This window comes from Sorex araneus, chromosome 4 (assembly GCF_027595985.1).
Source record: "Sorex araneus isolate mSorAra2 chromosome 4, mSorAra2.pri, whole genome shotgun sequence".
Lineage (NCBI taxonomy): Eukaryota > Metazoa > Chordata > Mammalia > Eulipotyphla > Soricidae > Sorex > Sorex araneus.
This window is the reverse complement of record NC_073305.1, coordinates 24,875,824-24,903,036: the sequence shown is the minus strand read 5'-3', so window position 1 is coordinate 24,903,036 and position 27,213 is coordinate 24,875,824. Positions and strand designations below refer to the sequence as shown.

Genomic DNA, 27,213 nt, shown 5'->3' with positions numbered 1-27,213 from the left:
TTGTTTAGTTTGGGTTTAGTTTGGTTTGGGGGCCACACCTGGCTGCGCTCAGGGCTTCCTTCTGGCCCAGTGCTCATGGATTACTCCTGGTGGAGCATGAGGGATTATACGTGGTGCTGGGAATTGAACCAGGGTTAGCTACGAGTAAGGCAGATGCCTTACCTTCAGACTGGCACCCAACTATTTTAACAACTGAACCATGCTCACTACATTTCCTGAGTCCTTCCTGTGTGTCAAGAACTGCGCTACAGGCTACAAAGCAGAGTACACACACACACACACACACACACATACACACACGTAGGAGGAGATGCTGGTGGAAGAATGAGCATGGCAATTTCTAGAACACACACACACACAAACACACACACACACACACACACACACACACATTCCCAAAGTGTCAGGCCAGGTCCTCTGACTCTTTGAAGTAGAAGATTATTTAAGCTGCAATGAAAGTAGCTGGAAAATGTTAGAAATTATTCTGGTTTTTTTTTTTGAAAACCAGGCAGGCCTTGGAGCACAGGAATCAAAATTGTTTGCTACCACGATATGATGACTATAAGGAATCTAACTTAAGGCCAGCCCACTGGGATTCTGTGAAAATTGTGCTTTAGTTCTGCTAAGTAAGTGTTAGCAAAATAAGTATTTGCTAGGGACCTGAAAAAATAGTTCCACCCAGAAGAAAAACAAGTTAAACAATGACTGAAATCACCACCCTAAAGTATTCTGTTTACAATCTCCCACAGTCTATTTGCCATCTACCAAAGAGATAATTAGTGCTCCTTAATAGCAAATAAGAATAAGAATAAAGGCTAAAGGAAAAAAAGTAATAAAGAGAATGAGCAAATATTGAAAAATATATTAATAGAAGTATATACAGCCACATTGTTCAATAGAGAGGCCACTAGCCAAGTGTGACTATTGTAAGTTAAATTAAGGAAATTAAACAAAATTAAAAATTTCACCTCCTCCGATTTATTTATCACACTTTAAGTGCTCAAGAGCCACAAACAGCTAATAAAAACTGTATTGGGTAACAAGAATTATAGTTTATTCTCATCATAATAGAAAGTTCTATTCATTGGACAGTTCTGATAGTTACTAATTTGGGGTTATGCATATATGCGTTTGTGATGCATTTCAGCTACGGTTGTTAACTGAATAGCGAGCAGGTCCCGGAAACTATACTAATATTGGGAAAACAGAAGTAATCCCAAAGACGTCCCAAATTATGAGGAACCCAGTTAATAAAACCAAGCGCGCGCACGCACACACGAGAAATGGATAGAATCACTAAAAACACAGCAATTTTATTTGGGGGGAGTTGTTTGGGGCCATATTGGGGGGCTATTCCTGTCTTTCCACTCAGGAGTGACTTTTGGCAGTGCTCGGAGAACCATATATGACATGTGGACTAAATCAGGGTTAGCCAATGCAGCTGTATGCTAGGCAAGTACCTTATCTTCTGTACTATCTCTTCAGCTCCCCACACTGATAACTTTAATGGTAGATAGGGTGATGAGTTTCCAGGTGTTTGCATTAAAATTCTTTCAGTATTTAAAGCAAATTTCAGGGTAATACCTACTTACTGGTGTTATATATCTTGTATTTTAAGTACACTTTCCTTCAGGTCAAGGATAAGCTTGCCAGGTAAACATTATGGACCCATTGTGCAGATGACATAATTGAGGCAACTTGGAGCTGCAGAAGCAGGGCATAAAGAGGGTAACTGTTGTAACACCCTGTGTACAATGTAACACATAGCATCACCTTACATTTTACAGACTGAACAGCCAATTCTATCTAGAACTCTCTTCATCGCTTCTAAAAGGCACTGCAGTTGATCCATATCATAATTTCCTCAAAATGTTTATTTCAACAATAATTCAATTTCAAAAACGTAGGTAAACAAAAATCCAAGACACTGAACAATATATTGGACTTAAAAATATATTTGAAACCACTAAAGTAAGGGTCTTATATGAAAAGCTAATCACTGTAGCACTGACATCCCATTGCTCATTGATTTACTTGAGCGGGCACCAGTAACGTCTCCATTGTGAGACTTGTTACTATTTTTGGCATATCAAATATGCCACAGGTAGCTTGCCAGGCTCTGCCATGTGGGTGAGATACTCTCGGTAGCTTGCCGGGCTCTTAGAGAGGGATAGAGGAATCGCACCTGGGTTAGCTGCATGCAAGGCAAACGCCCTACCCACTGTTCTCATTGTTACTAATATCAATTACATTAAGCAATAATATTTTTCTTAGGTTTGGGACCCTCTAAACAAAGTCGTTTCTAAAAATAAGTGACAATGAGCCAGATATGTGCTTAGTGCCAAAGTGCATGCCTTGTGTACATAAAACCTGGGTTAGATTTATCTGAGGGAGGGAGAGAGAGGAAGAGAGAGAGAGAGAGAGAGAGAGAGAGAGAGAGAGAGAGAGAGAGAGAGAACCTTAAAGTAGTTAAGGTGGTAAATATCAAAATATTTATTTAACTTTATCACCTCTCAACAACTTTTCTTTCCTTTTTTCCCTTAAAAAATTAAGAGAGAGATTAGTACTGCTTCACCAAAAGGTTCCATTAGTAGGAACCATTAGATACTTCTCTAGATGAAGGTTATGAATGAACCAGAGTCACAAGAAAAACCTTATTTCTCAGCTTCCGACCAGGCCTTAGAAAACACAAGACTAATACTTATCCTAACTGCTATGAGGTATGAAATGATTCATGCAGATTTCAACCACAAACAGGGGAAGAACCAAAGAGCAAAACCATGAAATACCTCCACAGTCTATTCTCCCAGGTGGAGGTCCAGAGCTGCTAGCACAGAAATCATGCAATCAGATGATATGAGTGGTTTTGCTGCTCTTAGTCTTATTCCTGCATGTTCCCCCAAGCCCAGAAACTCCATGATCCTTTCCTTTTTGTCATTCTTGTTTTGTTCTATTTTGGTTTGGGGTCACACCTCACTGTGCTCAGAGAACCATACATGGTGCCAGGGGTCTAACCCGGGCTGGCCATAAGCAAGGCCAATGTTCTCTCTCTCTGGTTCTTTTTCTGCTTCTTCTAAAGCACAAATGTTTTCAAGGAATTCTTCACTCATTGGAGATGACGCTGTCAAACAACATCCTCCCTGAATGAAGAAAATTTCCAGCTCTAGGTCACGACTGGCTATGTGACCACAGTCACAATATTCACCTCCTATGAGCATCAATTTCCACGTCCACAAACTGAGAAGAATCACGCCTAACTCCTGGGATTGTGGGGCTTAACTGATAATGACATAGGTACAATCACTAGAAAAGAATTCCGTGAAATATTTAACCAGAAAAGTAAAACTCCACCATAGTTCTTCAACGGAGCCTCAATGTCAGAAGGTGTTTTCTTTTTTTATTTTATATAATGGTATATGAAATGATGGGCTGGAGTGATAGCACAATGGGTAGGGTGTTTGCCTTGCACGCGGCTGACCCGGGTTCGATTCCTCCGCCCCTCTCGGAGAGCCAGGCAAGCTACCAAAAGTATCTCACCCCTCACGGCAGAGCCTGGCAAGCTACCTGTGGTGTATTCAACATGCCAAAAACAGTAACAAACAAGTCTCACAATAGAGATGTTACTGGTGCCCGCTTGAGCAAATCGATGAGCAATGGGATGACAGTGATACAGCGATATGATATGATTATTAGGTGCTACTGAAGCAGGTGGCACATTCTTTGTCACTCCCCTCCCCCCCCCAGGGTGATGTGCCAAATGTGGGCTGAGACTGCTGAACCCAGAGAGCATGGTCAAGTCCCTCCGGTGCTTTCCTGGGTCCAGCTTTTAAGAGGACAGGGAGCTTCTGCCTCTCTCCTTCCTGTCTCCTGCAAGGCCCCTTGCACAAGGCAGCCGCCATGCTGTGAGAGGCAGAGACACCTGCAGATTGCATAGCTCCAGCTGAGCTCTCTGCCAACCTCCACCAATGACTGCCAGCTCCAGCAGCCAGCCTCCTTGGACTTCAGCCAAATCGAACCCGGGATGGTGATGCAGCCTCCGCTGGCATCCTGGGGAGCAGAAGATCTGCCCAGCTGAGCCCAGTCCATCCACAGAATAATGAAATAATAAATTGTTAGGCCATACCGACCGAGGTGGGGTGGTTTCTTACACATCACTTATAAATCACGGAAACTATTATAAAGAAATAATAAGTGATATGTTTTGAAGCTCATTTAATCAGACCCACACCCTCAAAGAACATGACTTAACAAACACGCCAGAAACATGCATGTGAGATTCTTCCTTAAAAGCTTTCAGCCTGAAAGGAAGGCAGAAGTGCCCATTAATCAACTCAACTCCACCCACTACCTTTCGAGATCTCCTCAGAATCCTGCATACCGAAAAATCACACCTGCTCCTTTAGGTCAAAATGTGCAATTCACTTGATTGCCCACCTTCAGGGCTGGTTCTGGTTCTCAGCCGTCTTAATTCTTCCCCAAAATTTAGTTTCAAAGTTCCAAGAAGAGTCTTGTGTTTGTGTTAGAACAAAGTTGTGTCATAAGGATTTGGGGAGACAAGTTCCTCTCCAAGAGTTTGAGCCCAGAGAGAGCAAGGATACACTGATTCATCCTGGTATCCCCCGGAAGAACATACCAGAGAGCCGGGAATATGGCAGGCACCCAAGAGTTGTTTATTGACTGGAACACTGGGAAATCCAATCCATCAGTGAGTAATAAAAATGTACCCCAGCTTGACAGCATCTTTGGGTGAAGCGTATTGCAACAACTTTGGAAGTGTCAGTGTTCATTGTAAAAGTCAATCATTTGTCCTAAATCTAGGCATTGGGGAAATGGATGCCCCTAAATCAGGAGCATAGTGTCATCCTGACTGTGACAAATGGGGAGGGTTGATGCCTAGGTTATAAGCCATAAACAAAAGGAACCATTTCACAGAGGAAATGAGAGACCAATCGAAGACACAGTTCATTCTAAGAGAGGGTGCAAAAGGCACCTGCAGAAATCAAAGCAAAAGTTCTTCTCAGGGATGTCTGTAATTTTTTTCAGGGTGAGATAAAATCCTCATTTACACAAACTCTAATCCTTCGACCAATTCAGCAATGTCCACATTATTATTTCCATTTCAGTGCTGTAGACATTGATCCTAGGTCAAGTCCGGCAATTTCCATTCTCGTGGCCCATCAGCAGTGACAAGGAACATCTCCCCACCAGGATGCATGGGAGGGTCATGTTTGTGAGTGGGAGTACAGAAACAGTAAAGCTCAGAGTGAGTTTTTTCACTCCGCTAGTCTGAGGGTGAGATCCTTACACCTGTTCCTCTGGAGAGCCAAAGGAACAGGTGAGAGAAACACTGTTCAGGGTATTTGCAACTTTGCTAAGTGTATTTCCAGTCTGCTCACTGAGAAGTCACCCTGGGTTTCTGGAAACACATGTCCAAAAGCAGAGTATTTCCCTGATCATCCGAATCCGTCATCTTCTTCTGAGAATCCAAACCTGTTCATCCTATCTCTAATCCCTATTGTTTCCTCTGATAAGCAGGGCCCCAGTGAACAATTAAAGCTTTCAATAAATAATCTCTAAGCACATTCATTTGATTGACTGTTATTTGATACAGCAGTTAGTTTCAATGGGGCAGTTAATATTGATCACATAAAGTACTCCAGACAAACATGAAACAGTTCCAGAACTCCATGGATTATTACCCTTTATCTGCCAGTCATCTAGGTTCCTTGTAATGGTCACGGAATTTAAAATCAATAATAACAATTAGTGTTCTGTACACCCAAGCAGATGAATCATGTGAAATGGGTTTTCATATAAAATCAAAGGTAAAGCCTATGATAGAACATCGGCTCTCGGAATTACCAGCACACACTCCGGAGGGTACTTCCAGGCAAGTCTTCAAAACAGGTAGTGGGAGTTTAAAAAGACTTTTGGAGAAGGTGCAGCTATAAAAATGCATCCCAAACCCCTGACAGTCTTCATCCAAAAAGATGAAGCGCAGAAGATCAAAACAAGTGCTAATAAATGTAGTAAAATTAACGGGACTGGCAGTTTGCTTCACTCAGATGCGCTTCTAGCCACCTTCCGTCAGCTTCCGATTCAGAGACATTCATTAGTTGTGATTTTTTTTTTTTTAGCAATAAAATGGCAACAACGGTATCTTAACTCCATGGCATGGCTCCCGTAATATTTGGATAATTAAAATGCAAAGCAAAAGAGAAATGTTTCATCATGAAACTGTAACCAGCACACGATGTGAAATCATCCATTCCAGAGATTTGTTTTTCATCAATTATTTGTTATTTATCTGATGTAAATATAAGAAGGACTAATTAAAATGTATGCCTTTTTATACAGCTTCTTGTCATTAAAGTCAATGAAAGCATTCTGAGGACCATAATGAAATAATTATGTTTGCCTTTAAGAATTCTCTTCAATAACACATGGCAGTGCTGAGCTAAATTAAAACATCAGGAACTAAATTTTGCTTGCCTCCATTTCCATTTTAGTTAATTATACCCCCAAGCTTTCCAATAGACCAGACCCTAAAAAATCTTTTGAAGCTGAAATGGCCCTCAGATCATCAGCCTTTTTATAATTATGGACTTTGATGACAAGACAAAGGTACTGTTGCCCTAAAAGCTTTAATATTTTTTTGAGAAGAGGGATTTTATGATAGGAGATCTTTCTTCATTTGCTCTGGAAATGAGAGAAAAACGAAGGTAAAACTGATCCAAATCTTTTTTTCCCCCAGCTAATTGATGCACTCATCTTATCTGATCTTATCTGGATCATTTTTTACCACAGTATTTTGAATTTGGCTATTTGCTTTTTCCGGTTCGTGAAACCTGAACTGGTGGCAAACACTAATTTGCCAATAACAAGAACAAACGTTTCACTTAACTGGAGTCCATCTGGGAGACGAACTCCTTATTCACTGCTAAAATGAAATAAAATGCAAGTCAGTTTTTACAAAGTAGTATTCCAAGGAGAACCTATGAATTAAGACGGGCGGGGGGGGGGGGGAAGAATCTTTTGGTTCTAGATTCTCCTCCAAACGTCAGATCAGAGATATTTGCAAAGAAGGCTCGGGGCCGGGGTGGGGGACCAGAGTTGAAGAGAAAAGGAAGGGGGAAGAGAAAAGGAAAAACTGCTAGTGGTTGAAAAATGGGGGCGAGTGAAAAATGGCTTTCCCAGCGCTGTCACCTGATGCGGATCAGGGTGGGAACTCCCTGCTTAGAAAAGTAAACAGGAGGACCGGGGGATTAGCTCTGACAATGTGAATTCCCTCCCATTTTGTTCTGTACCAGGGGCTGGCACAGTTCACGGGTGATAATATAGGGTGACTGCTGGGCCGGCCGTCGTAGGAGACGTCAGAGGGAAACTCCTGACAGTTGGGGAAACAAACAGCTATTAGGTGACCAAGTAAAATAAATGAGTTATAATCTCAGTATCTGATTTTAGGAAAATCTTCTTGTTCCTTCAGCAGCCGCCCCCACCCCCCCACCCTCCAAGTTACTAGTTATTCTGATCAAAGAAGGTTTCTTGGGAGAATGAAGGACATTTGTCACCCACACTCACCCCTGTCCACCCACCAGTTCCCCTGGTCTGGGAGGCCCAGAGACTCCTGGAATCCATGTGTCCTGCCTGGAGGAAATGTACGGCCAGGCTGGGTCGCCTCGCTAACGTCAGTTCCTGTTATCCTCGCCTTATCTTGCAGGGGGCCAAGAGTCTTATCTTACTGAATGTCCCCCCCCCCCATCCCCACCCAGCAAAGGCCAGAGAAAAAGCAAATCAGCACTTCCACTGCCTGTCTGAATTCCCACCCCAGAAGCCCTGAACGTCAAGACAAATAACCTCCTACCTGAGGACTCACCCTCTCATTGATTAGGTAGAACAGCCCTTGGCCACTGGGTTTTGTTTTTCTTTTAAGAGTTTGGACACAAAGGGACACAGGCTTCTCCATGATGAAGCCAAAGAAGTCAGGAAGGAGAAGAGGAAAATTCCCGGCAACATATTGACTGATGAGGTGGTGTTATTAGATCTTACAGATGGAGGAGGTTATCTCATCTCCTATTTAACAAGAGGTACTTAGGCCAAGCTCCTCACAGACAGGATACTGATAAATCTGAAACCTGAGTTCACTCTGCTCGCCTCTCGCCACCGTCCCCAATTCCGACTTTTAAGAAGAAGCTGTCCAAGAATGGATGGAGCTTCTTCTTACCGTAATTCTCTGTAAGGATTCTTCACCACCCTCAATCCCACATGCTAATCAGAACCACAGCCCTAGTATTTAGATTCCTTGTGCAAGAGATGTCTTCTTTAAGGGAGCTCCAGTTTGCCACAAAATGAATTCAGGTTTGGAAGAACGACCCAGAAGCACAAGGAATCCTAATGGTAAAATTAAACTGTGAGCATTCCAGTTATATTGACTATAGAATCCAAACAAAGCGTTTCTGTGCTACTCCTGGGTTCAAGGGGCAGCCTACGAGATGTCGTAATATAGAAATATCTGGCATATTTCAATGATTTATGTAAGAACTATGACAGTATATTTGAAAGTGGGTTATTCTAGAAAATCAGAGATATATGATTGCCATAACTACCCTGTAATTTGAAAGGCAAGATCCCACATTAATATCCTTTGGAAAGGTTTTTAGGCAAGACTGTTCTGATTAACCTTCATCAAAAACTCCCATTTCTGAAATAATCTATTTAATTGATAGTTAACTGAATTTATATTAGAACATTGAAAGTGTAAAAATGTCATTTAAGAATAAATTTATTGGCACTTACTTATAACTCAAACTCTATAGAAGATTCTTTTAAGATGTTCTGAAATGAACACTACACTTATTTTTTAATAAGTCTTGTGTGACTTTAAAGGACTTTTATATTTTGTATCATGGTTTTATGTCTTCATCTTCCTCCTAGAGAATAACTTCTAATTAAAAAAATCTCCAGCTTTCAATAGTTAATTTAAATACAAGTTCCTTGAAAAGAGAATTTATAATCATCACCATGATTTATCCTATATTCCTCTGAGATGGTGTCTTGATGTTTGTGAAATAAATAAAGGAGAAAATGGCAATATTTTTCCTTTTCAGTCTCTTAAGATACATTGAAAAGTAAATTCTAAGTACATGATATCCAGAACAGCTCTCTTTTACTTTAATGCTTTGAAGACAAGTTCATGGCAATACTGACTAATTACATATGGTCAGAGCCAGGTTTTCCTAAACAAGAAGAAAACTTCTGACTCAGGTCAGCTAGTGTATCAGAAATTACCTTCTGAATGATCATGTATCAATTAAGGGAATGGGGGAAGGTCTCCTCCCATGCCATGGTTTAATTTCTGAGCTGGCGAGTACAATTCTAAGCAGAGCCTCCAAAACATTGCCATCGTTTAAGTTTAAGCAGACACATGCCTCTCTCTTCTAGTTTTATTTTTCAGCATCCATTTTATTTCTAGTAATAAAACTGAAATGCAACATATTTTTTCTGAGTTGCTTATTCACACTTCCCTTCCCAATGTATCAAGTTATGAGGATAGGAATAATATTTAATATTTATTTTTTTCTTCAAGGGAGGAAAACTTTGTGAATCTTCTCTTTATTTTTAAATAACACTGTTTCACACTCTGAGATTTAAGAAAAAGTCCCCTTTCTTCTCTTCTCTGATGGTATTAGTTACTGTCATGTGGCCCAGAAGCAGAAAATTATGTCCTACTTTAGAAAAACAATTGAGCCTTTTCACTGAAATATTTATTCAAAACCCCATTCAATTCATATGGTGGCTGTCAGTCTTTATTTAGTCTTTCTTTCAGAGGGTATCTTTGATTTTGCCACTTTGACCCCAATTTATATCTTGCTAGGAGAGAATTTAGATACTGTTTAATGCTTAAATTTCAGGTTCCAGGGTTTGGAAACAGGACTTTTTCCCCTCCATTCTAAATCATGCATTGCCACTATTAAAAAAAAATTTTTTTTAATTACTTCTCATTAATGGGAAAAATACTATTTCATTTTTTTCCCTTCTGCTTCTTTTTTTAAATGTATAAACTGAGTAAAGAAAAGACAGGGAAAAGAGCCAAGAAGTTGTCACTCTCAGGATTTCACTGAAGGCAACTATATTTAGACCACAAATATTAGAATTTATCCTATACCCACTGAGCAATTAATGCTGAAAACATCTGGAACAGTCTAAAACCAAGATAATCCAGGAGGCATCTAAATAGAAACTTGGTGACTCGAATACCTTGCAGGAGCAGTGTTACAGTGTATTATTTATACCACATTCCCTTAGTAGCCCACTAATCCTGATGTCCAATGTTTGTAAGTAATTCACAGGCCCTATTCCAACCTGCAGCTGGCTGGCATATCATTTTTCTAGTTTTAAAACTAAAAAAAAAAAAATGCACACACACCTTGCAAAAAAAAGCTTCTGGTATGCCTTGTTCTCACAGATTTCACTCTGAATTAAACACATAGGAATACACACATGCCATCCGACAAAATTAAGGAGGATCCTCAAAGAAGAAAATAGTTTGGGTTGGAATTTAGTACTATTTTTTCCCTTCTTGCCCGCTGTTTCCTCTGTGTTAAGAACACAAACAGATCTGCTTCTCGTCAAAATAGTCATTAAGTGAAATGGAAAAGGTTGTGGTTTTTATGCTCTTACTTATACAAACGAAGCCCTAATATGCTATTATTTCAAAAGCCTTCACCATCCATGCTACCCTGAATGGGTGGCAGAATTTTTATTTATGCTCAGAAACTTAATTACTTAACTAAACCGAACCCATCACAAGTGGTTTCTGGAGAATCAAGCAATTCTCTGGAGGCATAAGCAATATTTACATTTTATTCCTTTAACCTGGATTTGGGATATGGGATTCAAAACCTGGTGAAATTGACCACCATAAGCACTAATTGCCCTTCTTACAAAAATAAGACATTGGAATTTCTGAAATCCCTTTGTCCAAAAGCCTTTATTTACTTTTTCTAATGTAAGTTTCTTTGATTAGCTGAACTTTGCTGTTATCAACACTTCTTGCTTATCGGCTGGCCCTAGGCGAATGACACATTCACCACTCGCTCTCCCTAGATAAGGCAAATCCCTTGTTTAACTTGTTCGAGAACAAACAAAGCTCCCCCCCCCACCTCCAACTTAATAGGCATGTTTGGAGGGTTAATTACAAAAGGAAGAATGTATACTTGTAAAAGCTCTTCTAGATCTATTAGTTTTCTGCCAGGGTTCCCAGAATTTTCCCTGCTACATTAAAATATATATATATATATATATATATATATATATATATTTCACTGGAACTTTTCCTTACTAGAAAAAGTTTTTTAAAAGTTCCAGTTCCTTGGGATTCCAAAGGAAGGCAGTCAGGTTGTTTAATTCCAGAGAGGATGGGTCAAAAAGGATGGGTGAAAATGATCTGTTACTAGGTTGGAAAACTATTTTGTAACACTCATTTTCTTTTGAGTTCTCCAAAATAAAACAGGCAGCAGCAAAGGGAAGGCATTTAGGGAGCAGCTGAGGATTAAGACGCCTGAAAATGATATTCTTTTTACCCCGGTTATGGCTCAACAAAATATTAAGTCAGACAGCCAGACTGTTGGCATCAAATGGCTATTGATTTTTTAGCTACAAACCTGTTGATTTCCTGGCCCAAGGAGCAAGTCTTTCTTCTTAGGACAAAGTTTCTGAGCTGGCAGTTTAAGTCTTGTCATTGTCCCTCTCCTTTTTCTTTTCTCTTTAGATAAGCCACCAAGTTATTAAGAAAACTCAATTTCTTCTAGTTAAACTTTGACCTCTTTGAAAACAAAGATTTAAAATGTCATTTTCAGGCTGATGCTCCAATGAATTGTCAAATAAAGTACTAGAAACATTTTGATAGATAGCTGAGCCATTTATCTAAATCACTGTCAGGTCGGTAATGCATCCTGCGGGCTCCCCCTCTAACCACCCGAAGGTGGGATTTTTCGGGGACTTCTGGTCATTTCTCAAGGCTGCAGCCAGGCTACTGTGGATCAGATGCGCGCCTGGGCACCCTATCAGATTCAGATAACCGGGGAGTCGATAAATTTCTTCTAAAAACAAGGCTACTACACTTATATTTCCTTTCTTTTAACCCAGGTCCACGTTCCTGGTTGAATTGCAAGATATAGAAATAATGGATGGCTCAGCCCAAGGGGTGTTCGTTGCCAGTAGTTTTCTAGCAAAACAGCAACTTCTTAGAGCAACAAAGTGACTCGGAGAGGTGGCAGCAGGGTCAATGCTAAGAAATATTGCCTTTCCTTAGCAAGGAAAACATTGGAGGCAGAAGCTTTAACTGGTGGTTTATGAACTTCAGGAGTAGCAGCCACCATAATTAGGTTAAATTCCTTGCAAGGAAGATGTCATATTTTAATTACTTTGGACTGTTCAAACGCACACTGTATCTATACATTTATATACATGTACATGTATATAAAGACATATATGTAAACCTAGTAGCTAATCCAAAGAACATCAAAGTTAAATTCCTCTATGCATACATTTTAGCAAAAATTGCACAAATGTCAAAATGCCTTACTTGAAGAATGTTTCAAAGTCCTGTGGTGACCCTCCACTTTTTCTCCCCTCCCTCCACGCATATTTTAAAAACTGTTTGCAAGCAACTGTAAGGTTGGTAAAGAGAGGAGAAGGGCTTGGGGAGGGGTGTTTGGGAAGAAAACATTTAACAGGAAATTTTCAGCAGCGCGGAATCAATATGCAAGCCAGCATATCACACCCTTTCAGCATTAAATCATTAAATCCTTTGTCTTGCTACCAATGCAGTTTGTTTCCAATGTCTTTATTGCATGCAAGAGAGACATTTTTTTTTTTTCTTGGTAGAAGAAGGGAAAAAAATAAACCTACATTGAGCAGTGTGCCGATGCTGCCATTCGGTTTGGGTCAATCCACTGAAGCATGCTTTGAGAGCTTTCTCCTGGAGCATGCAGGAAGACGGACTCGCAGTGTAGAAATCCAGGATTTGCCCGGGACTCACTGACAGAACATCCATACAGTCAAACATGATCTCCCCTGCACCGAATGTCTGCAAAAGTGCTTATCCTCTAGGTGTGGAGGCAAATGGCATAGAAAAGTCCACCCAACTCCATCAAACTCTGCCCCTTTTTTGGCACGTAGGCTGTTGGTCTTTTTCCCAGCCCCGAATCATGAATTATGACAGACAAGCCAGCTAAAAGCCTGTAATTGATCCAAATGATCATTTACCATTTTCCAGGCTTGCTCGGCCAATCCAGCCGGGGCGGGGGGTTCCCAGAAAGATTCCAAGTTCTCCTTCCAGGCAAACGCTTGCAAAAAGCCTTCCGAATGCGGTCCGGATCCTACCCCGACGGTGCCCGGACGAACCCTGCCCGGCTCGCTCGCGTCCTCGGCATCCCAGTCCTCAAACAGCGCGCATGGGGGAATTCTGGTCCCCCCTTTGGCAAAGAATAGACCCTCCTGCCTCTGAACAGCTCACTTCCTACTACTTCTGTCACAGAGAATGAAAGATTGAATTGCCTAATATATGCGAGTGAACTTTCGGTGAACCCTTCCCGGGCTGCTAACCTTCAAATGACCCAACGAGTCTGACATCACCAACTCCCAGGATTCTCACAGAGCTTAAAAACTCCCAGCAGCCCTGCAAAAGCAGACAGCCAGAGAGGCAGGCAGCTAGCGAGTGCAAGCCGGCTCTTTCTTGCCCATTTCTCACCTTAAAAAACAATGCAAGAAGTGCTTTTAAAAAAGCGAACCGGGGAGGGAGGAGCCGGGGCGGGCGCCGCTGCGGGCTCTCGTGGAGCGCCAACTTCTCTCTCCCTTTACGCCTTTTTATTTACAGCCGCCGCTTAGCCTGCAAGCGCGGTTCCCCCTCGCCCGCTCGCCTCCCGCCCACCGCTCGCCCCCAGCCCACCCTGGAAATTCCTCTCCGCGCCTCGCTGTCTGTTAAATTCCTTGTAACTTATGTATTTTTCCACTCCTGAAAAAGCTCGTGCATGCCTTAAGCTGGAGAACAGAGAGCTGCTACCCTCTCGGGGAAGCCCTGGGCTGAGAAACTTTCCATTTGAGAGTCTTTTCCTCTTGATCCCTCTCGCAAGTTCTGGCCGAAGGGATTGCATTTGCTTTGCTCCGGAGTGAAAATCCAGCTTTCTGGATTTACTTTTTAAAAAACAATTCTCAGGTCTACAGGAAGCATTTGGAATGAGTGGTGCAGCATTAAGTCTCTCTCTCTCTCTCTCTCTCTCTCTCTCTCTCTCTCTCTCTCTCTCTCTCTCTCTCTCTCTCTCACACACACACACACACACATCAGGAAACAACATTTCATATGTTGTAAAAATCGAAACGCCAACCCCATCACATAAAGGTTAAGAGCTTTGTAACAGGCAGCCTGAACTCTGCGATTCAAATTCTACACCTTGCCTGCACTGCCACCTGGAACAAGCATTTGAGCCTCACTGGGCCTCAGTTTCCTCATCTGTGAAATGGGGATTTAATATTACCCACGTTATGGTGCCAGAGAGATAGTATAGCAGGTGGGGCACTTGCTTTGCACGCAGGATCCGGCTTCCATCCCGGCTGTCCCACCAGGCCCCCTAAATCCACCAGGAGTGATCCCTGAGAGATGCTGAATGTGGCCCAACCCCCCATAATCATGATGATTGATGATGATGATGATGATGATAACAACAACAAAACAGTAATAAGTTAGTGGGGGGGTTGCTGTGCAGACCCAAAAAGGGAAGAGGGGTGCGCGCTTGTACAGATCTCAGTACATGCCCTGGACCAAGTATTAATTCTGTGATTCAGTGCCTCCTTCTTTTATTTTTCCCACTGGGGGAACAGAGGCTCAGAGAGACAGGGCGTGCCTGTGGTCACAGTGCTCAGAGCCTTGATTGACTAGAACCTACTTCCCTGAACTCCCCAACCCAGGGGAGAATGACAGTTCCCACAGCCTTGCGCCCGGCAAAGCATGGTGTTGGCGCCTCTCTTCACGTACCCCATGCCCCCTCCACATAACTAAACATACGATTTGAGAACTGGTGAAATGTGGCTCTTTGTTTTACCAGTATTCCCCCCCCCCACCCCATCAGACTACTTACTAGAGTCATTTCTAGACAAAAGCCCCCACCTCATTTTTTTTTTTTAAGCTCCTATAAACAGGGCTAGAGTGATAGCACAGCAGTAGGTGTTCGCCTTACAGGAGGCTGACCCGGGTTCGATTCCTCCGCCCCTCTCGAGAGCCCAGCAAGCTATCGAGCGTATCCCGCCCGCACGGCAGAACCTGGCAAGCTTATTCAACTTGCCAAAAAACAGTAACAAACAAGTCTCACAATGGAGACGTTACTGGTGCCCGCTTGAGCAAATTGATGAGAAACGGGATGACAGTGACAGTGACAGTTCCTATAATTTTTTCTCAACGAGAGGAAAGAGAAGTTTGTTAATCAGCCTTGAAACACGGAGGACAGATGCAATATTTACAAATAAATCCAGGCCTATGTACAAATAAACCCAGGCCAAGCAGAGAGTTTTAAAAAGGGAGAGAACCAAGCCACCCTGTGGCCATTTTGCAGGACTAGCTTAAAGGATGCAACTTACATCAAAGAAAGGAAACTAGGGAGGAATTAAATTCTGCAATGTCTCTCCAGCTTTTATTTCATCACCAAAAAAACGGTAGTAGGCAAGTGGGTGGGCATGAGGCATGAGGGGTAGCAGCTTCCCTGCCCTTTGTAGGAAAGAGTGTGGCTCCAGACTCCTTTCGTGCCTCTGTTGGAATGTGCTTTGGCATCCGGGCCTCTAAAAGCCTGTCGGGGGGAACCCCACCCCATGCTGAACTGCAGCTCTGTCGGTGGAGCTGCTAAGAGGCTCTCATGGTCTCACATGAAAAGTATGCATTGCACCCACTTCCCAAGTCAAAGAGCCTTTGAGGAAGATACATTAACATGATTTTTCAACCGACCAGGTTCAGTTCTTCCTACTAAAAAAGTCCCCGCAGTAAAAATGTTGCTGTCATGTTCCACTCTTCCATTCTGACCGTCATTTTGTAATAGAACTTTATTAGATGAAACCCTGGAACTTTGGGTTTTTTTTTTCTTTTTAAAGCAAGGTATATGGAGAAATTTACAAAACTTAAAACACTGCAATAAGAGAGCTGTAAAACTCCAGAAAGTGCATTGTTCTATGTCAGTTGCCACATGGTCCACCAGACTTAACGTCTCCAAATACTCAAATAAGGTTTGGGAAACTGGGTTCGTTTTAGAGCCAATAATGAAGGTCAAAGAAATGTCGCTGGAGGAGAGGGAAAGAAGCAACTACACCAAAGTACAGCAGGAGGAACAGAATCACAGGGGAGAAAAACACACCACTAACAGGGATGAGTGGGCAGGTATGTGATACCCAGGCAAGGCCAGGGAGCTTCCTTATTTGACATCTTTCCAAAGGATAGGGTACACTGGTCTTGGGGAAGTGAAGATGGAGATGGTGTCCCCAAATTTTGTTTACTCTCAGTACTCTTTTTTTTTTTTTTTTTTTTTTTTGCTTTTTGGGTCACACCCGGCGATGCTCAGGGGTTACTCCTGGCTCTGCACTCAGGAATCACTCCTGGCGGTGCTCAGTGCTCAGGGGACAGTATGCGATGCTGGGAATTGAACTTGGGTCAGCTGCATGCAAGGCAAATGCCCTACCAGCTGTGCTATCGCTCCAGTCCCTACTCTCAGTACTCTTACATTAGAGAAACAACTTCATCTCAAAATGGAGATGCCTGTTCCCAAATTTCTTCCTTCAGTTCTCACTACACCGAAACAGTGTGTGTGTGTGTGTGTGATGTGTGTGTGGGGTGTGTGTGTGTGTGTGGTGTATGGAGTGAGGTGGAGATACTGAGTTTCTTAGAACAAGAAAATTTTAAATTTATAATCACCTTGGGGTCCTCTTAACTGTAGAAAAATAAACCTGGGTCTTGAAAGGAATGATTAGTATTTAAATCCTCATGAATAAAATATTATGGGTTTCTTATAATGCAACAGTATTGACTAGTCAATTCATTATTTCTCATCATGAATTAATTATGCTGATAGCAATTATTAGAGCTATTATTTCATCCCAAGTATTAATTTATAAAGCAGTCCAACAATTTAGCCTCGTGTTTCTTATCCTATCTTCATCAGTAAATCTCTGCTATTGTTGTAATTTTTAAAATCTTGATCTTTCTTTCAATTCTTCATCCTAAGTAAAATTAAGGAAAGACACACAAATGAGGAGAAGTCTTTAAATGTATATCCATGTACAAAAAGGATTAATGAATAGGTAGCAGGTGAAAAATGGTCTAGCTAATTTGTTGGTAATGAAGTTTAAATGATTAAACTTCAAGTAGTTTAAACATTAATCAAACAGGAAAAAAAAAAACCACCTCTCCCAAATTCCATCTTTTTATGGCTGAAAATACCATGATCTGTGTCACCTTATTTTCTTTTGTTTGATCAATGGAAAAAGAAACTCTAACCAAAGTATTCCCAGCCACAAATAACAACAACAACGAAGCAAAAGTTTGAGACCCAAATTCATTTCATTTCAGAGTAACTGTATATTTGTCAGTGTGACACAGCACATTTGAAACCCATAATCATAAAACAAAAATTTATAGCCAGGGTTCAGGGTCTACATCTGTTTCTCTGGTTTTTGTACAGCAATTACCCACTGGACAATCCAGAAAGAAATGCCATGAATCATACTCTGCAAACATGTTTGAACAGGAGAGTTTTGTGAGCGAAGAGCAGGAGTCTCTGTTCACCCGTATTGCAGCCGGTCTGGTTCAAAATGGATCAAATGCCTGAGATGTCTAAATAAAGAGTCTCGCAGGGCCAGACAGACCCACCCCTGCAGCAGGCATGTGGGATGCAGGGAGACAGGGAGGTGGGGGTGGGGTAGTGACTTTTAAAAGACACTCCTGCCTCTTTCTGTATTTTTAATTTTTACTTTAATGTATTTACTTGTATTTATCCCCCCCACCCCCCGCACACATTGATAATCTCTTCTGAACTTTCCCCACCCCCCTTTTTTGGTTACATTTTTCTTTAATTCTTTTTATTTGTTTAAATTTTTATGTTTTATATTTTATTTTATTATATTTTTGCTTTTTGGGTTACACCTGGCAATGCGCAGTGGTTATTCCTGGCTTTGCACTCAGGAATTACCCTTGGCGATCCTCAGGGGAACATATGGGATGCTGGGAATCGAACCCGGGTGGGTCATATGCAAGGCAGCTGCCCTACCCGCTGTACTATCACTCCAGCCCCATTCTTTAATTCTTTTTTTTTAAATTTATTGATTGAGATTTTGTGGTGTACCATACTATTAATAATGCTTTATCATGTACATAATTCCAACATCACACCAGCACCAGTGTACCTACCTCCCTGTCACAAGGATCCCAACTCCCCTCCCTTTCAAAGCCTCCTTCTCACCCAACTCAGATGTGTGGATTAATTTTCCCAGTATTTTGCCGTTGGACCCTTGTTGCTACTTCGCTGTGTATCTATGAGCCCCACATATGAGGGAGTTCCTGCTTGCTACTGTTCTGTCACATTAGATGGAGAGCACTAAGAGAGACCCAAGGCAGGGCTGTGTTGCCAGCACAATACAAGTACTGTGGCTTTTTCCGGACTTCCACACCCCAGGACAGGCGGATGCTCTGGGTAGCCAGACGTTCAACCAGGAATCAGCACATAACACTGCACTGCAAGGTCTTTCCATCTGAACTCTGCTAACCTACCACAACTCTTCCCCCACTGAGTTGTTTTCTGTAACAGTCTCCATCTTTAGTGGTATCTTGTTTTTGGTTTTCATTTTGGGTCACACCTGGTGATGCACAGGGGTCACTCCTGGCTCTGCACTCAGAAATTACCCCTGGTGGTGCTCAGGGGACCATATGGGATGCTGGAAATCGAACCAGGGTCGGCTGAGTGCAAAGCAAATGCCCTACCTGCTGTGCTATCGCTCTAGCCCCAGTCGTGGTTTTTTTGTGTGTTTGTTGGTTTTTGTTTTGTTTGGGGGCCACATCCGGCAATGTTCAGGGGTCACTCCTGACTCTGCACTCAGGGATCACTCCTGGTGGTGCTTGTGGGACCATATGAGATGGTGGGGGTCGAACCTGGGTTGGCCCTGTGCAAGGCAAATGCCCTAACCACTGTACTATCTCTCTGGCCCCTTGGTCTTTACTTTTTATGGACCATGCTCAGGGGCAATTTCTGGTTCTGTACTCACAACTGACCCCTGGTGGTGCTACTGGCAGTTCATATGTGGAGTCTGGTATTCGAACCAGGTTTGGTTGCACACAAGGAAGCACCTTACTGTCTGCAGTCTTTTGCCCTGAACTCTACTTCTGCTTCTGTGTGTCTCACAAAGGCACCTGCCCAAGACCAGAATCTTTTATTGGCACTGAAACTTATGTATTACATATCCTACTAAATGTCTCAATGTAGAACAAAGAATTTCTACTCGTTCTTCTACTGACTGCCCCTTCTGGTCATAATCTCTCAGTCATCTCTTTCAGTTATGAAATTTTCAGTTTCATTAGGGAAACCTAACTGGCTACTTCCTCTTATTCCTCCACCTTCTTTATTTTGAGTTAAGTAGACTTCCATAAAAATTAAGTTTTATCTAGAAGATATTCAATGCATTGTGTGTATATACACACTATCTATCTATATATAGGCCATATATATATAAATATCTTGCATATTTTCTAGGGGTCTGGATAGTGATAGCTACCTGGCAAATATCTGTCTATATATTTTAGTGGGATTGTTTGTTGTCTTAATACAAATGTCATCAAGTAAAACTTATTATTATGCCATATTTTAAATTTAGCCATATAACTTGAACATTCCTTCCCAACAAAGAGAAGTATCTCATTTAAAACTTGAGAACAGGGGCTAGGGAGATAGTGCAGCAGGTAGGACATTTGCCTTGCACATGTCTGACCCAGGTTTGATTCTTGGCATTCCATATATGTCCCCAAGCACTGCCAGGAGTAATTCCTGAGCAGATTCAGGAGTAACCCCTGAGCGTTGCTGAGGGTGGATCAAAAACAGTAACAAAAATACTTGAGAAACAGAATAGTATCTCTTGACATTAATGTCCCGAAATTTATTTTCCCAGTGCCCAACTACTGAGTATTCAGCTTGTTAAATTTCTCAGGGCTAGAAGGAGCCCAGTGAATGGGGGCTGGAGAGAGAGTATAGAAGAGAGGAGCTTGCCTTGCACACAGCCAGTCCAGGTTTAACCCCCAGCATTATATATGGTGGCCCAAGCACAACCAGAAGTGAATCCTGAGCACAGAGGCAGGAGTAAACCCTGAGTACCCTGGGTGTGTGCCCCCGCCGATACATAAATAAAAATAAAAGAAGTCCAGTGGATGTGTAAATCAAAATGTATGCTGTATAAAATTTCAGTTGGCCAAATTGCCAGGTCAAAGATAATAGGGATTTTTAAAAATTCGATGATCTCACAATATGGCAACCTAAGTCGGTTGTGCTATTATAACTCTGTTCTGTTTGAACAGAGATATTTTTGAACAAATGGTTTCTGAATAGGATTGAAGGAAATATTTGACGCCTTATCGTCTATGTAGTTTCTGTTACAACTACTCAGTCTGCCTTAGGCAGTGACTTTTGACCTTTCTATACCTTGATCTGGCACCTCTTGGGAAGTGGTTACACGTCACTAGCAAGAAGCCAAGGACCATATATAATTCACTTATATATAGGGGCTTTAGTGTGCCTCATAAAGCTGCTTACCAAACCAGCAACAGAATGGGGTTGACCCATGGGTTATGTCTATTTGTCCACATGGATTCTAAACCAATATTTTTCCATTTACCCAAATTCCATGTACCTCTATCCCTATAAACCCAAAGGACACATTGGGACACAAAGGATACATTGGAACATTCAACTAGTGCTTCTTATGGTCTCTTTTAAAGACTTGACTGGGTTCCAATTTGAGTACCACATGAAGACTAATATGACCCTTTTATTATATGATTTCAGCCAGGATCTTTCCTTCTCCCCTGGCTCATAATTACCCTGCATTCCTATCTCACTCTCTTCACCTCCTTCTTAAGGAAGGGTTGTGATTACATCTCTCCTTCATGTGAGACTTCCGTATTCTTTCTCCTCCAAACCAAACCCACTTTTAAGTGCCTTGTTTCCAACAGCCCCTCCCTATGTATTGAAAAGATGAATAACATGACGACAGTTCCTCATCATAAATATGTCAATGACACTACCATGTTCCAACCTACCCACGATGTCCCTACATTATTGTGCCAGATTTTTTTTTTCTGTCTCATCTCAATACATCTTCCGCTGAGCTAAGATTTGACGGCAGTGCTAACAGAATAGGGAGACTCTTGTCAAAGATGGAAAGAAACACAAAGACTCTACGTGTGCTTTGCAATTATTTCATGTTACTATTTTAATAAAGGGTATTGTCTATAACCGAGAGGCCTACCTTAATTCCTAGTTCAGCACCTCACATTTTGAGATCATACGTATGAACAAGGTACTAGTGGGCTCTTCAATGGCACTGTTTCAATTAATTAAAATTCAATACAATGAAAACCTTTGCTTCTCAATTATGCTAGCTGAATTTCAAGTATTCAAAAATCACATTTGGGGGGCCGGAGTGATAGCACAGCGGGTAGGGCGTTTGCCTTGCACACGGCCGACCCGGGTTCGATCCCCGGCATCCCATATGGTCCCCCAAGCACCGCCAGGAGTAATTCCTGAGTGCAAAGCCAGGAGTAACCCCTGAGCATCGCTGGGTATGAACCCCCCGCAAAAAAAAGCAAAAAAAAATCACATTTGGTTAGTGACCACCATGGAAGTAGGTCAGCATAGCTACAGAACATTTCTGTTGTTGCAGAAAGTCCTGTCATACTGTGCTCTAGAAAGTCAGCTCAGTGAACAGAGAGGCACAACACGGTGTGTGGGTCCATAAAGACCTCCAGACCCAGTCTGAACCTCAGCCTTGCCTCTTACTGGACTTAACCAACCTCTACCTGCCTTAAGTTTATCACGAATGGTTTCCACACTAAAAGGATTTGGTCCTTATTAAATAAGGTAATAATAGTATTACCTTATTAAATAAGGTAATAGAGGTAAAATGGTGCTAAGAACCCATAGTTCTGTAGCATTGTTGTCTGTTTTTCATCGATTTGCTTGAGTGGGCACCAGTAACGTCTCCATTGTGAGACTTGTTACTGTTTTTGGCATATCGAATACACCACAGGTAGCTTGCCAGGCTGTGCCATGCAGGCGGGATACTCTCAGTAGCTTGCCGGGCTCTCCAAGAGGAACAGAGGAATCCAACCGGGTCAACCGCGTGCAAGGCAAATGCCCTACCCACTGTGCTATCGCTCCAGTCCAAGAACGATGTTTGAGATAAAAAATAACTACTTTAAAAATGCTGGTGGAATGTCTACTTGGAGAAAGCATGTTCCGGAGCACTGGACACAAGAGTTATTTAAATGCAGCTGCTAGCAGGTGCAAGGAAACTTCTGTCAGAACACTACTTTTTTTTTCCTTTTTGTTTTGGGCCACACCTGTCTGTCCTCAGGGCTTACTCCTGGTTTTGTGCTCAGGGACTGCTCATGAAGGTGCTCTGGGGACCCTATGCAGAGCCAGGGATCACACTGGGGATGGTCAGGCAAGTACCCCTGTACTATCTCTCAGGACATTGCTACTGGTGGAGGTTCCCAGGTGGATTATGCGAAGTGGGAGGAAAAGCAGCAGTCTTGAGAAGGAAATCAATTTCCTGCTTTTCTCTACCCACCTCTGTCACCCCAGGGAAGCACCTGCGAGATCCAGGACCCATGAAAGTCTGCTACGAGCCCCCGCATATAGTGTCCTCGGGTCCTGCCAGCCCTGGGAGTCTAGCTTGAAGTCCACTAGTTCTGCACAGCGTGGAAGATGATCTCGGTCCTAATCTGACCCAGGGATTTCAGTTTGTTGCTGTTCTCTTAGAGAAAAGAATTTCAGTTTGAGACAAACAGGGAAGTATAGCAAATTTATGGGCAATGATGGGAATGGAGGGGAGAGATAAGTTACGATAATGTGTCCCAGAGAGAACATGGTCTTCTCCAGAGCCGAGAGCCAGTGAACATTGCAACATTCAAGTATGACTGTACACATCACAAGAGGGGAGACGTGGGGAACGTGTGAAGGCAACATGTGCCTGACAGCCACATAAGTGTGCACCTTTCCCTCTGCCAAGTTAGTTTATATTCACTTTTTCTAAAGTTTCCTGCCCCCCTCAGGGAAGTCTGGAGAAGTTGATGGTCTTGATATTCTTCACCTTGCCTTTGTTCCAAGGGTGGAGCCTCTTCTCCCAGGAAGTCTCCTTCACTGCCTTGGAATTTTGCAATTCTGCATCACGATGGTTTTCCAGGCTCCAAAGTTAGGTCCTTAGAGTAAAAGGCTTCCATGCCCTCAGTTGGGTTCATGTTTCAGAGACTGTTTTCCCCTAACATACAATACCATACTCCTCCCCCATCTTCCTGCCTAGAACAATATTATCTTAAGTTATTTTGTTGTAATTTCTCCTTCTCCTCCTCCTCCTCCTTCTCCCCCTCTCCTCCTCCTCCTCCTCCTCCCCCTCTGCTCCTCCTCCTTCCCCTCTCCTCCTCCACCCCCTTTTTTTTCTCTTCTTCTTCTTCTTCCTCATCCTCCTCCTCCTCCTCCTCCTCCTCCTCCTCCTCCTTCTCCTCCTCCTCCTTCTTTTGAATTTTCAACTCTTCCCAGTCTGCCCCACCCGGTGCTTAGGGTCACTCCTGGAGGTGCTCTGGGGACCATGTGGTACAGGGAATTGGCCTCATGCAAGGCAAGCACCCTAAAACCCACACCATCTCCCCAGCCCATCTTTTCTATCTTTTCCTTTTCTCCCAACACTGTGTCCTTCCTTCTATCTGTTCAATGTAATGATTCATTTAATACCTGTTTCTGTACCCGTCTAACCAATCATCCATCTACCCTTTATTTATTCATCCACTCATTGGTCTGTCTACCTATATATATTCTCCATTTACCCAACAATGTTCTCAATCATCCTGGACCCATGATAAGACTGGAGAGAGGAGGGCTTTTGGCAATAAGAAGAGGGGGGAGAGGGGGAAAGCAAATTTCTGAGAGTATGTATGTATGTGTGTTTCTCTAGACTTCTTGAACAGGCTTCCCTGATGTGATGTGTTGGTAGAAATAAGGTCAAAGGCATTGGCCACGGGAGATTTCAATTAAACAGGTTTGATAAATCAGGTTGTGGCTGGGAGCTCCTTAGATCTAACACTGATCTTTAAGAGCATCCCAGGATTTGAAATGCTAATGAAGTTGACTTCCATTAGCAAAACAAAAGTTTCTGACTCTGAGGAAAAGCTAAAGACCCTAAAGGAATTTCCATTAGATTCTACGAGGGGGAAAAGGGGATGTAAAAAGTAGCAAATACATCAGAGAGGCATTTGGAGAGGGAATGGAGTTTAAATTCATCCTTGTGTCTGTCACAGCAAAAAGGCAAAATAAAAAGCTCAGGGTGATTGAGTGGAAATTGTGAGGGCAACACAAAGCCAAGCTAAAAAAAAAAAAGTCTGTAACCCGAGTATCACACCACTTTTGATGGGGTTTAAAGTAGAAGGCAGCCAATTTTAGGGGGAAATATATATATATACATATATATATGTATATATATATTTATGCACACAAGGCTCAACCTTAAACAACATGTTACTAATCCCTTATAGAAGGGCTTAATGGCTCCTGGGTGAAATACAACAATCTTCACAAACTTTCCTCTAAGAAATCTTTTTTGGATCATTCTTAGTGGATTATTCAGAGCAAGCAATACAAAATAAGTTATTTGGTTCTGCTTTGGGGGCAGAGTTTGGAGTTCAGGATGGAAACATCTGAAATACGGTGGTGGGAAGGTGTAATGGGAAGGTGTAATGGTGGTGGGATTGGTGTTCAAATATTAAATGTAATCAAATATTGTGAACAACTTTATAAAAATAAAGTTAAAAATCTGTAACATTTCTGTTGGGGAAACTGGGGAGATGTGTAATTAAATATATTAAAGACACACAGTGTGAAAACAGTATAAATGCTTTAGATGAAAAAAAAAAATCTGTTGCCTCTTTTTTCAATCTGTAGGGACAAACCATCTACTTCAACACCTCTCAATATCTACCTCAATTTAAGACTTGGAAAACTTGTTTGAGAGAACATTGTGGTAACTTTAACTATGAGGTTTTTTTTTTTTTGTTTTGTTTTTTTTACATTTTGGCAAATGTTTGCTTACTTGTCTTAGAAATGCTTTGGGGGAAGAAGTAAATATTTTTCAGAAGGCAACAGTTTGAAAATGTGAGGCAACATAGAAGCATGGAAGGGCAAGAACAGGCCGCTTCTCTTTGATTAAGCTGAAATGTAATAATTTCTTTGCAATCCTATGGCTTCACACCCAGGACTACCTAGTGGACCACTTATCTTCAGACCATTACATGAGATAAAGAAACTTTCATTCATCTGTGCCACCATTTCTGTGTGGAAAGACGACATCTAAAATCTGATGGAGTAGAAACAATTAATCTGCACTTTAACCACGGCCCTTGGTACTTTGCGCTGCAGTGTCATCCTCTTTGCTCTGATGGGACTTTTCTATTTGGTGAATAACAAGGCACAGGAAACCCTTTCGATGTGTTAAAAAAAAAAAAAGATAAATTGATAGGAATTGCCTGAAATCTTGTGGCCTGTGGCTTCAATTTCATAATCCTTCTGAGCCTTCCTTAGTCTTCTCGTAACTGAAAGTCATGCCTACATTTAGATGATCGTGACTAATCCAAAGGAAAATCGTATTGAAAAATTAAATGAAGTAATTTATGAGGAACAAGCTTTTTTTTTTGTTTTCTGTTTTCTTTTCTTTTTTTTTTTTTTGCAATGTTGTGCATGATTGAACTCAGATCTCATGTCAGCAAAGGCATGGGCTTCACTGCTGAGAAAGTTTTTTTCTTCTAAATCTGTATTCTGTGGTATTCTTCATCACTATTAACAAACAAGGTAGAGACAGAAGGAAAAGAGAACTTCATTTCTTGGTATAAATTCTCTGGCAAACTGCTCACCAATAATCCATTACCCACTTAAAAAATTCCAAATAGTAGATGGAGTATGGGACTGGAGCGATAGCATGATAGCACAGCCGGTAGGACATTTGCCTTGCACGCAGCCCACCTGGGTTCGATTCTTTCAATTCTTTCATCCCTCTCGGAGAGCCTGACAAGCTACCTGTGACCTATTCGATATGCCAAAAACAGTAACAACAATTCCCACAATGGAGACGTTACTGGTGCCCGCTCGAGCAAATCGATGAGCAACGGGATGACAGTGACAGTGACAGATGGAGACACATGTGACACACGGAAACACAAACATTCCTAGCCTCTTTTGCAACAGGAGTGATTCAGTGACCATATGACCAGAATTGCCAGGTCCATGTTCCATGTACCATCCTTAGAGAATAATTTCCCACCTCCCACTTCCTCTCTTCATCTGAATCCCTGTTGGCTTCTACACAGACCACATATAGGACAGCCTGAGTAACCAAAGACCCTGAGTACTTTTATGGAGCACAGCGACCCGGCCAGTTGCTGTGCTCTATAAAAGGAAAATCTACTCTTTTTCCCGAAGGGGAACATACCTTCTCTCCTTACTTCCTGAGAGCACTGGTCAGTAACCAAGACATCACAGATTTCCACTCAGTCCCACCTGTTCTCCTGATGAAGACAAACTTAGCAGTGTTTTTAGATGGTTTGGTCTGTGGCAGAGATGGAATGTGACAAAACTTTATAGAAGCCATCGAGTCTAGCTTCAAACACTAGCAGCAGCTTCCTTATAAAGACTTTCTGAGGCCAAACAGCCCATCCTAGCCATCAAAGTTGCACTCAGAGCAGGATGCTCTCTTACCGTCACCTCTGTGAAGTGCTGTGTGGCAAAACTGGAGAGGTAAGGACAGGCTAATGTCACAAACCTGAGTTGAGTGGCCAGATATTTCTCTACTAATAGCTTGTAAGGACTTGTTCGGTCTAATCAGCAACATGGAGAGGACACTGTGACTCACAGTGGCAAACAGTTTGCTGAGCTG

The 27,213-nt window shown here is 42.1% G+C and overlaps 1 protein-coding gene across 2 annotated transcripts in view; it reads right to left on the bottom strand.

Annotated features, from left to right (window-relative positions):
• The window catches only part of RARB (retinoic acid receptor beta), a 429,787-nt gene that overhangs the window by 168,540 nt on the left and 234,034 nt on the right, over positions 1–27,213 (bottom strand). Inside the window, exon 1 of one of the 2 annotated variants that reach the window (XM_004603833.3) lies at positions 12,913–13,591. The exons of the other annotated variant lie outside the window; for it this stretch is intronic. Coding sequence (XP_004603890.1) covers positions 12,913–13,069 — 157 coding nt within the window. The 5' untranslated portion in view covers positions 13,070–13,591. Of the gene's footprint in view, positions 1–12,912; positions 13,592–27,213 lie in introns of those variants that run through there. 2 annotated transcript variants of the gene reach the window in all.